Here is a 12,716-nt window from a genome sequence, read left to right as displayed (position 1 = left end):
CGAGACGCGGGGGTTCCAATCACCGCTGCTCTAACCTGTGGAATTTCTCTTTATTGCAGGATGTGGCGCTTGACGGCGACGCTGCTGCTGGTCAGCCTGGCCTCTGCGACACCTTTTTTTGATTATTTCAAGCTCAAACGAAAACCCGTGTGTGAGACAATGACCTCCGTAGTGGAAAAAACAGAACTTAAAACTTCCGTCGCCATTGAGACCGTCACCCAGGTTAACACACAGCCCACTACGACAACCGTATACAAACAGGAGGTGATCCCCACAACGCTATACTGGACTAGCATCCAGACGCAATTAAAATACCAGACCAATGTGATTCAGCAGACCACAACCAAATACGTATACAAAGTTGTGACCCAGACCATGCCCAGCCCTCCAGGCCTGGAGGTCCGCTACATCACCACGACCCGTGTCGTGCCTCAAGTCAGCTACGTCACCCAGACTCAGGTGCAGACACAGGTTGTGCCTGTAGAAGTAACACGCACACAGGTTCAGACAGTCAACCAGCCTGTCGTCAACTTTCAAACACAGTTCGTACAACAGACCCAGTACGTGTCCGTGCCCGGACCGGACGTAGTTCGCACCCGCGTGCAGACCGTGGTCCAGACCTCCGTGGTCCGCCAGCAGCAGCCCGCCAATACCCGCTACGTCACTTCCACTAGCTACCGTCAGGTGGTCCAGACCAGCGTGGTTCGGGGCCAGGATGTTGTCCGCACCACCGTGGTCCAGCGACAGCAGGTCATCCCCTACACCTCCGTCAACACCCGCTACGAAAACGCTTATGCTACACAAGAACAAGTGGTCACCCGCGTCAACGTCGTCACTCAGACGCAAGTCCAAACACAGTATGTTCCCAAAGAAGTCGTATTAACTTTGGTGGTGCCTACTATCACCTACACCACCATCTACAGGACCCAGGTGCAGCCCTTCACCCAGGTGCAGACGGTGGTCCAGACCCAAAACGTCACTCCAGCTCCAGTCTACCAGACCCAGGAGGTGACCCGCACCTCAGTAGTGCGAGTCCCCGGCCAGGACCGCGTTGTAACCCAGCCGGTTGTGCAGACTCAGCAGCAGCAGCAGGTCGTGTACCGGACAGTCAACCAGCCCCAGCAGGTCACTGTCACCAAGACCGTCACTGGAACTTGCGGTTACAACTACTATGAGCCTGAAGTGCCCTTCGACATCAGAGGACAATTATAAATGCTTAGCAAGCCTCGCCCATTCTGTGACTTTTGTGGAGTGATAAAACAGTCCTTTCATATCATATGATTAGAGCGAATATGTGTACTCGTCGCAATGTGGTCTATCCTTTGTGAACATTTACTACGGCGGTTTTGTTGAGAAAACTTTTCCTTGTATGAAACAAAAAAATCAGCCACTTTTGCTCTGTTTACTTATTAAGCATAAGAATATCAGTTGTCTGCACTTATTTCATTTTCGACATATTACAGTATTTCTAACAGACCCAGGGACCCAAGCTGTTTACTAATGTTTATTCAACTTTTAGGAACAAAATGAAGCTGATAATGCTGCTGTTGTCTGTCTCTTTGATCGTGTCAACGTCAGCCTCATTAGAGCGACAGAGAAGGTTCTTGTGGGGCAAAAATGTAAACTGTGACTCTTCTTATCGGACCTACCATTATCCTACCCAAACAAAGTGCACCTCAACAGTGTCCACCACCCTGACCAAAACCGAAACTAAAGTTGTTACGGCTACTTACTTCAGTACGGACGTGCAGTACATCACCCGCACTGACTACAAAACACAGCAGGTCTACAGTACCGTCTACTCGGAAGTGATTAGCACACAGGTTGTTTCTTCCACTGTGTTCGAGACAGTGACGGACACCCGCACACAGGAGAACACTCAAACCCAGGTGGTTACTCTCCCACCTCAAATATATTACGTCACTAGCACACAAGAGGCTGTCCGCACCCAGGTTCAGTACGAGACCAGGTACTCCACGCGCATCCAGCAGGTGCCCACCACCGTCACCAGGAACGTGGTGTCCACCCAGACAGTGCCCCAGCAGGTGGTCAGCACCGTCTACAGGACACAGTACGTCACCAGTACCCAGCAGCTCCCGGGACAGACACGCACCATCGACAGCACCCAGTACAGCACCGTATACTCCACCGCGGTCATCCCCGGCCAGGACGTCGTGCTCACTACCACCGTCTACAGCACTAACGCCGTCACCCAAACCATCACCCAGCCGGGACAGACCCAAGTCATCACCTCCACACAGGTGGTGCCCGTCACCACCACCATCTACTCGGAGGTGGTGCGCACCAGCACCCAGACCCAGTACGTCACCAGCACGTCGGTGCAGCAGCAGGTGTCCACCGTCTACAGCACGCAGCAGGTGCCTCAGTACAGCACCAGGACGGTCACAGTGCCCCAGCAGGTGGTCAGCACCCAGGTGTCGACGCAGGTGGTGCCCACGACCATCTACTCGCAGCAAACCATCTACACCACCCAAAACCTGCCGGCCCAGACGCAGTACGTGACAGTCACCCGCACCGCCGTCAGCACCGAGCAGCAGCCTGGCCAGACACGCACGCAGTACGTCACCAGCACCGTCTACAGCACCAACTATGTCACCTCCACCACCTACAACAAAGTCGTCAACACCATCACGGCCACAAGTACGGTCAAACCTTACTGTAACAACGGCTATTACTACAAAGCTCCTAAGAAGACGTTCAATCCCTATGGGCGTTGAGCGTCGCCCAGTCAACTAAAACAAATTACTTGAGTGAAACAAAACCTGTTACTGTTTATTACTATCGTATGTGCTGATTACAAAATGTTTTCTTATTGCAATACAATGACAGTTACTTTCATTACATAAATAACAGTTATCAAAAGTTTTAATCTTACTTTCGTCAAAAAACAGAAAATCTTCGTTATTTTTATTTCATGTTTTATAATTGTTTTTTTGTAGAGAAAAAAAAAAAAAAACACTAATCTCGTAGGAAAGTCATGGCTTCTTGAAACTGTTAGATCTTTGAATGGCGTGCTGGTGACGAAGTATTTAGTATGATTATAATATAATAAAAATTCTTCTATGCTCCAAATAGAAATCAGAATGCCAGAATACATCATGCCAGGGATACTTTTTTTGAAATTGATTATAAGATAAAATCATCAACATTCAAAGATGACTGACCACATGACCATCGACCTGTTAATCCATACGCACGTGAGAGAGAGAGAGAGAGAGAGAGAGAGAGAGAGAGAGAGAGAGAGAGAGAGAGAGAGAGAGAGAGAGAGAGAGAGAGAGAGAGAGAGAGAGAGAGAGAGAGAGAGAGAGAGAGAGAGAGACAAACACCCACTCACATCACACACACACACACACACACACACACACACACACACACACACACACACACACACACACACACACACACAATTATTATGTAATAAAACAATATATATATATATATATATATATATATATATATATATATATATATATATATATATATATATATATATATATATATATCGACAGAGTAACACCACCGCGTTCAGGAGGACGCGAGTTCAATCCCCGCCACTATAAACACTCGCCTGCGCCAGAACGGGCTGGGCCGACCATCAGGACCCACCGGTAAGAAGCCTTGGGCCGACCATCAGGCCCCACCGGGAAAAAGCCTACCGGCGCTATAGGCCGCGACGTAAAAAAAAAAAAAAATATATATATATATATATATATATATATATATATATATATATATATATATATATATATATATATATATATTTATATATATATATATATATATATATATATATATATATATATATATATATATATATATATATATATATATATATATATATATATATATATACATAGCGGCAGCGTGATGAAATAAGTTTCTTTGTGGGCATCAATAATAAAAGTCAACGTGAGGAAGTGTCACTCATTGCTAGGAACATCCTTTTATCAGCTTTCAACTAAACAGCCTTGCAATGTGCTGAACTTATTTTGTCACGAGTTATCCGGCCGCGGTGATGGATGTGTTGCAAGGTTTGGGTTTTACTGCAGTCACTTCCAGGCAGCTGCGGCAGCCTCGGTTAACCGCTGCGTCCCTTAATTACCAGTGCACCTGGGCGGGCGCCGTACCTGCTGGCCCGGCAAAGGGTGGCAGCCTTGCAGGTGTGTCTGCCTTGGCTGCTGATGACCGGATGTCACCGAGGGGATGGTTTGCATGCCCTCCCCTTCACTGGTGTCACGGGAGAAGATGGTTATGTTCTTCCCTTCACTGATGTCACGAGAAGATGGTTAGCATGTTCTTCCTTACACTGATGTCACGGGAGAAAATGATTATGTTCTTCACTGATGTCACGAGATGGTTAACATGTTTTTCCCTACACTGATGTCACGGGAGAAAATGATTATGTTCTTCACTGATGTCACGAGATGGTTAACATGTTTCTCCCTACACTGATGTCACGGGAGAAAATGATTATGTTCTTCACTGATGTCACGGGAGAAAATGATTATGTTCTTCACTGATGTCACGAGATGGTTAACATGTTTTTCCCTACACTGATGTCACGGGAGAAAATGATTATGTTCTTCACTGATGTCACGGGAGAAAATGATTATGTTCTTCACTGATGTCACGAGATGGTTAGCATGTTTCTCCCTTCACTGATGTCATGCGAGAAGATGATTATGTTTTCCCTTCACTGATGTCACGAGATAGTTAGCATGTTTCTCCCTTCACTGATGTCATGGGAGAAGATGATTATGTTTTCCCTTCACTGATGTCACGAGAAATGATTATGTTCTTCACTGATGTCACGATATGGTTAGAATGTTCTTCCCTACACTGATGTCAGGTGAGACGATGATTATGTTTTCCCTTAACTGATGTCACGAGATGGTTACACTGATGTCACGGAGAAAATGATTATGTTCTTCACTGATGTCACGAGATGATGATTATGTTCTTCACTGATGTCACGAGATGGTTGATGTCACGAGATGGTTAGCATGTTCTTCTAAGACGGTTAGCATGTTCTTTCACTGATGTTATGGGAGGAGGAGGTTAGCATCTTCCCTTCCTTGATGTTATGGGAGATGGTTAGCATGTTCCTCCCTTCAACAAGACCTCCCGGACCAAAGATGACTTCTTTCAATTAGTGTGAATGTTAACGAGTCTGAATATATTATCCTAAAAGCTAGCTATTTAAGTAAGACGAATGTACACACAACCCCAAACACATTATTTAGCATGGACTTTACATACGCGACATTTGCTATTTTCGTCTGCTTGATCTTTGTTTGTCATGTTTCGGTCAGGAATGTAATACGTGGGCGTATCTTTCCTCTACTTTTTGTTGTTGTTGTTGTTGTTGTATCGAAGAACGAAACAAATTTATAAATCATCGGCAGCACTAACGACCAAAATCCACTGGGACATCGGACGGTAACAACTGCCTATGCTATGAGTTTGTGGGGAACGTGGCTTGGCTTCGATTTCATCCACTGACAGAGGGAGTTTTCAGTTGTACCGCCTGGGTGTAAATTTTCGCCCTCAGATTCTGTCAGCGTTAGAAAGATATTAAATTCAATATTCCAAATTATTATATTAATCATCAGTCAACACGGTGAACATACCAATGATGTACATGATATAGACTTCAATAAAATTTATAAACACGTTCAGATGAAAAAAATATCGTGTTAAAGATAAATGAATATTCTTCTTCCACGCACGAGTATTTTCTCCCAAGTTACCAACAAATTGTATTTTAGAAAAGACGAATTTCAAGAAAACTGTACTTCCGGGCACGAAATCAAATCTTGCATCAGAAATTTTAAATAAAATCGCTGCATAGGGCCATCCTTTGAAAACAAAAGTGAAAACATTAGTCGAAGCAACCACGAGGAAAATGCAAGTGAAATTGTTATCATAAAGACGCCTCCTCCTTCACGACACAGGCAAGGAGGGGAGGGGAGGGAGGGAGAGGGGGCGAGGAACGGAGGGGAGGAGAGAGGAGGGGAGTGGAGGGGAAGGAGGGGAGAGGAAGGGACCTGTTCTTTTTTTCTGGTCTCTCTGGTGCCCCGTCTCACCTCACCTTGTATCTTGGGTTCGTTTAACACAATTACTTCGGCCTTCACTGCCCCACCTTGACCTCGTCCCTCCTCTCACTTGTCTCCGGCGCAGCCTTGGAAAAAGTACTACATCCAAACCGGTTCAGCCGCCGCTCCTCCCTGCGTCTGGGAACGATGGATTACTGCCTCCTACGCGGCCCTTGATCGATTGCCGCACTTGACACCTTGTAGTGGGCTTGTAAAAATATATAGTATAGCTTTTTTTTCCCAGTACTTCGAGTTGCAGCAAGTAGGTGTGTGTTCCAAGAAATCAAGGACTCTAAGGACATTATGGATGCTAGGGACATGTTTTCTCTTCTTCCTACTCATCACGTTCTTCTTCCCTTATGTCAAACCTTTTTTCCTTCTCTTCTCCTTCCTCATCTTTGTCTTGTTTCGGTATTTTTTTCTTCTTCGACCCTCTCTCTAGCTTTCACTTTCCTCCGCCTCCTCCTCGTCCTCGTCCTCGTCCTCCTCCTCCTCCTCCTCCTCCTCTTGCAACCTCCCACAAATTTAATCAGTTTTCAGGATTCCTTCTTCCTCATTATTGTTTGAGAGACTTTAAGTGTTTCGTTCCTTACCACACTGCATGAAATTATTATCTCTGGAATGTGTACACTCCTAAATTTTTAAGCCTGTATTTGTATTGCATAATTTTCACGTACGATTAGAAAATGCTTGAATATGATAACAAAGATAGGTAAAAAGTTTCAGTAGTAGTAGTAGTAGTGTTGGTAGTAGTAGAAGTGATAATAGTAGTACCTTAGCAGCAATAGTATAACTTCGAGGTGAAGTTAGAGTGTAGCAACAGAAATTATATGTGTAACGTTAACAGGAGAACAAAAATGGTAGGTATCAATGGGGGTTCTTAGACACGTATACAAACAATAAAGAAATCCTAAAAAGAGTACTTGCACGTTTCCCTTCACTCGCATCAAATAAGTGACTCCATTATTAAAGTTCACACGTAAATCATCACTGCAGACGGCTGAGAGAACCTGTGCAGCGAAGGAGGAGGAGGCGGCAGTTCGATGCATTACTCTCTACAATCATTTATCAATTTAAAGCTATTGGACCCGGGGGGGCAAGGATCACTCTATTCTGCAGCGTCACGTCCTCTTCGCTTAATGAGGTCGATTAAGATGCTAGTGTGACCGTCTCGTACCCAAAATAAGCAATCATGAAATCACTCACCCTTCACTGGGAAATGGAGGTAGATACATATAGACAGACAAAGACAGACAGACAGAAAAATCTCCACCACCTTGACCCTTTTATGCACACGCCCTCACCCTTACTAGTTTACTCTACCCGTCCCACACCTTGACTATGTGCGTGTGAGTGGGGGAGGGGGGGGAGGAGTTAAGTGCGTGTGTACGTGTGTGTGTGCGTCTTGCGTAACCCGATCCTGTCTACCCTCACTCTTCCCTTGCCTTCCCCAGTCCCGCCCTTCACCATTGCACTTTTATCTCCTCCACATTCCCATCCATTTCCATCCTCTCCTCACAACAACCAACACCTTCCCTTCTTTTTTCTCCCTCTTATCTTTCCCCTTATCCGTTCCCGCACTCCCTTTTTCTTTTCCTCAGCTGCTTCCTACTTCTCTTCCGTCTATCTCTTCCTTGGTTTACCAGTCCCTTACCGTCCCTTCAATCTCTCCTCCCTTCTACCCTTTATTCTTCCCTGTCCGAGTTGATGTCATCCCGTCCCATCCCTGTCGTAAATGGCCATGGCTCGTCTGCTCCTCTCTGTCCTTGCACTTCATGGATGGTGTAAATATTAATGGTGTGAGAATCTGGTTCTTCTTCCACTGTTACGTCAGCTGCCATTCGTCACGCAGCCCCACACACACCTCTCTCACACACACAAGCATTCAAACTCACAAACATACAGACGCACACACACACAGGTTACATATGCTAGGTAGTAAAATGAATGAGAGCCTCTTTGCGGTTGTCACTATTGTTGTCTTTGTTTGCTATTGTGGTGGTGGTGATGGTGATGGATGTGGTGGTGGTGGTGTGGTTGGAAGGGGGGAGGGAGGATTTCCATTTACCAGAGCATGAGTTATTTCATTCATGAGGTGACCATAAGTAGATGAGAGAGAGAGAGAGAGAGAGAGAGAGAGAGAGAGAGAGAGAGAGAGAGAGAGAGAGAGAGAGAGAGAGAGAGAGAGAGAGAGAGAGAGAGAGAGAGAGAGAGAGAGAGAGAGAGAGAGAGAGAGAGAGAGAGAGAGAGAGAGAGAGAGAGAGAGAGAGAGAAACACTGAGACAGCTACGGAAACCACACACACACACACACACACACACACACACACACACACACACACACAAATACACACAAAAAAATACACACATTGCAATAAAAAATAAGCACTTGAAACTATAACTTCCTGAAACTACGTAGAATTCCAACTGATAAAGGATAATCAATGACAATACTAATATTATCATCACTATTATTATTACTATTATTACTATTATTGACACGGAGCCCAGAGGAGAGGCAGCAACAGACAATGAGTGCCAGAGTAAACATGAGGTAGAGCTTCAAGATGGACAACTCCTCCTAACCAATGCAAACAATGACTCCTCGCTTATCATCCCTCCTTCCTACTTCCTTTTCGCCTTCCAAGCACCGTCATCCACTCCTCTTTTCCATCTTAATGCCCTCCTCCTCCTCCTCCTCCTTCTCTTTCTAGTCTTCCTCCATTTCTTCTTTCCTGCTTTTCATATTTTTCACATTATCTTCATTTCTCATTCACTCTTTCCACATCTCTCTCTCTCTCTCTCTCTCTCTCTCTCTCTCTCCAGGTAAAATCCATTATTCAGTTGTTTTTTCCTTATCCGCTTTTCTTTCTTTTCCTCCTCCTCCTATTCTTCCTCCATGTTTCCATCTAAATATCTTCCATCTCTTCTTTATTATTCTTCCTCAATATCTTATTCATATCCCTCTTCCCTTCCATCCTCTCTTTCCCTTTCCCACGCAACCTCTGTCCCTTCTCTTTTTTTTATCTATTTTTCACTGTCTTATTCTTCCCTGTTCCCACTTTCTCTTCCCCGTCTCAAGATCACTCTGTTCCTACCTTTGACATTTACCTTCCTTCTTTTATTCCTCTTCTTTACCAAATTTCCTTCTTTCCTTTGTAGTTCTTCTTCCTAGCACATTCCTACTTTCTCATCTCCCAATCCTCCATTTTTCTGTTCATCCCTCTATTCCTTCCTTACATTTTCTGACTCTTTCTTTCCTTGCTTCTACGCCTCCTGTTTACCCCTTTGCCTGTGTGTCCCTCCCTGCCGACCCCTCAACCCTCCTGTCTGTTACCCTTTCTCCGTTAGTTCCCACACCCTTGCCTTCCCTTGCCTTCCTCCCTCCATCCTCTCACTCTCCCTTTCTCCCTGCCTGCTGCTGCTAATATAAACAGAGACGTGGCGGTAAAAGTATAACAGTAGCAGCCCCATGATTGTGTTGCGAGAGAGAGAGAGAGAGAGAGAGAGAGAGAGAGAGAGAGAGAGAGAGAGAGAGAGAGAGAGAGAGAGAGAGAGAGAGAGAGAGAGAGAGAGAGAGAGAGAGAGAGAGAGAGAGAGAGAGAGAGAGAGAGAGAATGGTCGACTAATGATGATTGAGGTATGACTTGCATGCCTGCGTTGAAATCTGATGGAAATATTAAGCAAATGGAAGAAAGAACAAAGCATTACACGGTCTTGCTTCACCTAAAAATAAAAATAAGAAATCTGTCATGCTTGGTAACGATTTTATTCATGAGAAGCCGGATGCAACTGTGTGTGTGTGTGTGTGTGTGTGTGTGTGTGTGTGTGTGTGTGTGTGTGTGTGTGTGTGTGTTTTAGTATTTACACATTCTTTCCCAAATCGTTCTGTGTGAAGATATTTTGGCCTGCAGGGAGAATCGCAGGCATACAAACACACACACACACACACACACACACACACACACACACACACACACACACACACACACACACACACACACACACAGACAGACAGACAGACAGACAGACAGACAGACAGACAGACACACACACACACACACACACACACACACACACACACACACACACACACACACACAGAGGCCAGGTCATCCTCATACCCAAAGCATGCTCAGGTTACAAGCAACAGTGAAAGTATTTCGAATATATAGAATACTCCTCCTCCTCCTCCTCCTCCTCCTCCTTCTTCTTCTTCCTCTTCCTTCTACTCTTTCTTTCCTTCCGTGTATTCCCCTTCCTCTATCTCCTTTTCTTTCTCCTTTTATTCCTCTTTTTTTTCTTTCTCCTTTTATTCCTCTTTTTTTTCTTCCTCCTCTTCTTTTAACCCTTTCTCCTCCTCCTTCCCCTTCTCTACTTTCGCTTTTTCTTCCTCCTTATCCTCTTCTCCATCCTCGTACATCTCACTGCTTCCCTATTCCATAACCTGTTTAGCCGCTCTTCCTCCCCTCTGTTCATCACCCCCCCTATGTTCCTTTTGATAATTTTCCACAAGATCATTTATTTCTATTTTCGACTTTATGTATCTTCCTTTCCGTCTCGAGTGTTCCCAGCGTCCTAAGACAAGGTAAAAGGAAGCTATGAACCCAATGATATACTCCCGCGCCGCCCCTGGACTCGCATCGGCACAGTGCCCTCAATGTAGCCCGCGGGTGCCATGGGGCTGCACATAGGAAAGGTAAAGTGAAAGGATAAAAAAAAATAAGGTAAACCAGAAACCTTCAGCATAAAAAGTTGGTTGTTTCTTAATATACGTGTTGCTAAAGGGGACAGCAGTCTTGTTTTTAAGGTACATTTGTCTTTTTTCTTTTTAGGACATGTTTTCTTTGTTGCATATTGGCGAAATGGGATTTTTTTTTTCGAAGTGCGTACAATGAAAATAAATGAGCGAAGTTTTGATATAGAGGATGATTAATCTCTTCGTAATATTAAACTTTCACGATACATCTTTTTGTGTGGCTAAGCTCGACTGGGTAAAAAAAAACAATAGTCAACCTTAATCATATATCTATTTATTTCATCTTTCAAAAAATCTACAGAAACGAGAAAAAAAATAAAGAATGGATTGTGATATTCTGTGCATCATGCTATTTCCTTTGGGCACGAGGCAAGAGTAACTATAAAACACACACACACACACACACACACACACACACACACACACACACGCGCAGAAGTTCATCAAGGATTTCTAGCATGTGTAACCCTTCTTTTTTCTACTTCCTGGCGAGACAATTATGGGACGGGACAAACGACTCCCAGAAAAAGGTGAAACTGAGACTATGTGGGAAGGCATTTATGATTATGACCCCAACCAAAAAAAGACACACGAGGAAGAGGCAGTGAAAGGGAAGGAGGAAGGGCTGAGCTGAGCGAAGATGCGGCAAAAACTAGGAAGGACAGAAGACGATGGTTAACGATGGAGTGAAAGGTGGATGAAGGTGGAATGTGGGTTATGTGGGGAGAGAGAGAGAGAGAGAGAGAGAGAGAGAGAGAGAGAGAGAGAGAGAGAGAGAGAGAGAGAGAGAGAGAGAGAGAGAGAGAGAGAGAGAGAGAGAGAGAGAGAGAGAGAGAGAGAGAGAGAGAGAGAGAGAGAGAGAGAGAGAGAGAGAGAGAGAGAAAAAAGTAGAGAAGAGAGAAAAGAAGAGAACAGAACAGAAGCGAAAAGAGAAGCGAAGAAAATTAAATAAAAGAGAAGAGAAAAAAAGAAAGAAATACAAAAAAAAAAATACACAGAATGGATGAAACACTGGCTGACTAAAAAAAAAAAAAAAATAAATAAAAAATAAAAAAACGAAAAAATGAGAATGCGTCGAATATAACGAGGCAAAACGAGGGAGGCGAAAATGCAGCAATTTTGGGAGATGGACAGACGATTCAAGGCAGACTGCACGAAACTCATTGTCACACCAAGGTAAGCAGGAAGTGTCGCGATGTCGTAACTCACACTGAATAAGGGAAATAACGAGACTTGTAACGCTGTCGCCGAGTACGTAACCTGCTTCTTAGGCCCCCGTATTCCCAGAGGCTTTCATCTCTCACAACTTTTTTAATATTTTTCAAAGGCCACAGAGGAGGTCAGTCGGGTTCTCATGAGGTTTTTCTCACATTCATGGCGCAGAAGCCTTGGCAAAGTATCACTAAGGTCGTAAAAAGTATCCGCAAAAATACCCACAACCTCTACAGATTTTTTTTTGTTTGTTTTACAGCAGAGGAGACAGTGCAAGGGCGTTAAAAAAAAGAAAACAAAATGAAAAAAAAGCCCGCTACTTACTGCTTCTAAATAGAGTAGAGTGGCCAAATAGAGAAATCAGTTTCGGGAGGAGGATGCATTATCAAATATGGGAATGTAGGCGGTGCAATGTTTGAGACTATAGGCCTTAGTACATTGGATTTAAGTTCGCGCGAGTAAAACCAAAGCGAGACAAGAGCACAAGTTGAACAAGATTAAAGCAGGTCTAGTTTCGGCTCAAAACGTATACATAGGGGAAGAATATAGCAAACCCCAACTCTCTAGATACATATGAATAAATGGGAGACCTTCTTTTGATCCTGTATTTACACGAAATAATGAACGTGG

The 12,716-nt window shown here is 44.3% G+C and overlaps 2 protein-coding genes across 5 annotated transcripts in view; both read left to right on the top strand.

The window, feature by feature from the left end:
- Positions 1-12,716, top strand: part of LOC127009246 (mucin-12-like) — a 75,918-nt gene that overhangs the window by 46,722 nt on the left and 16,480 nt on the right. The window contains exon 3 of one of the 4 annotated variants that reach the window (XM_050882121.1): positions 2,295-2,792. The exons of 2 other annotated variants lie outside the window; for them this stretch is intronic. In XM_050882121.1, the coding sequence (XP_050738078.1) occupies positions 2,295-2,738 (444 nt within the window). In that variant the 3' untranslated portion in view covers positions 2,739-2,792. Of the gene's footprint in view, positions 1-948; positions 1,416-2,294; positions 2,793-12,716 lie in introns of those variants that run through there. One more of the 4 variants, XM_050882124.1, reaches the window with a different exon arrangement.
- LOC127009247 (uncharacterized) overlaps positions 46-12,716 on the top strand; it is an 18,176-nt gene continuing 5,505 nt past the window's right edge. The window contains exon 1 of the mRNA XM_050882128.1: positions 46-471. Within this exon, the coding sequence (XP_050738085.1) occupies positions 61-471 (411 nt within the window). The 5' untranslated portion in view covers positions 46-60. The remainder of the gene's footprint in view (positions 472-12,716) is intronic.

Source organism: Eriocheir sinensis, chromosome 40 (genome assembly GCF_024679095.1).
Source record: "Eriocheir sinensis breed Jianghai 21 chromosome 40, ASM2467909v1, whole genome shotgun sequence".
Classification (NCBI taxonomy): Eukaryota; Metazoa; Arthropoda; class Malacostraca; order Decapoda; family Varunidae; genus Eriocheir; species Eriocheir sinensis.
This window is presented reverse-complemented; position numbering and strand designations above follow the sequence as displayed.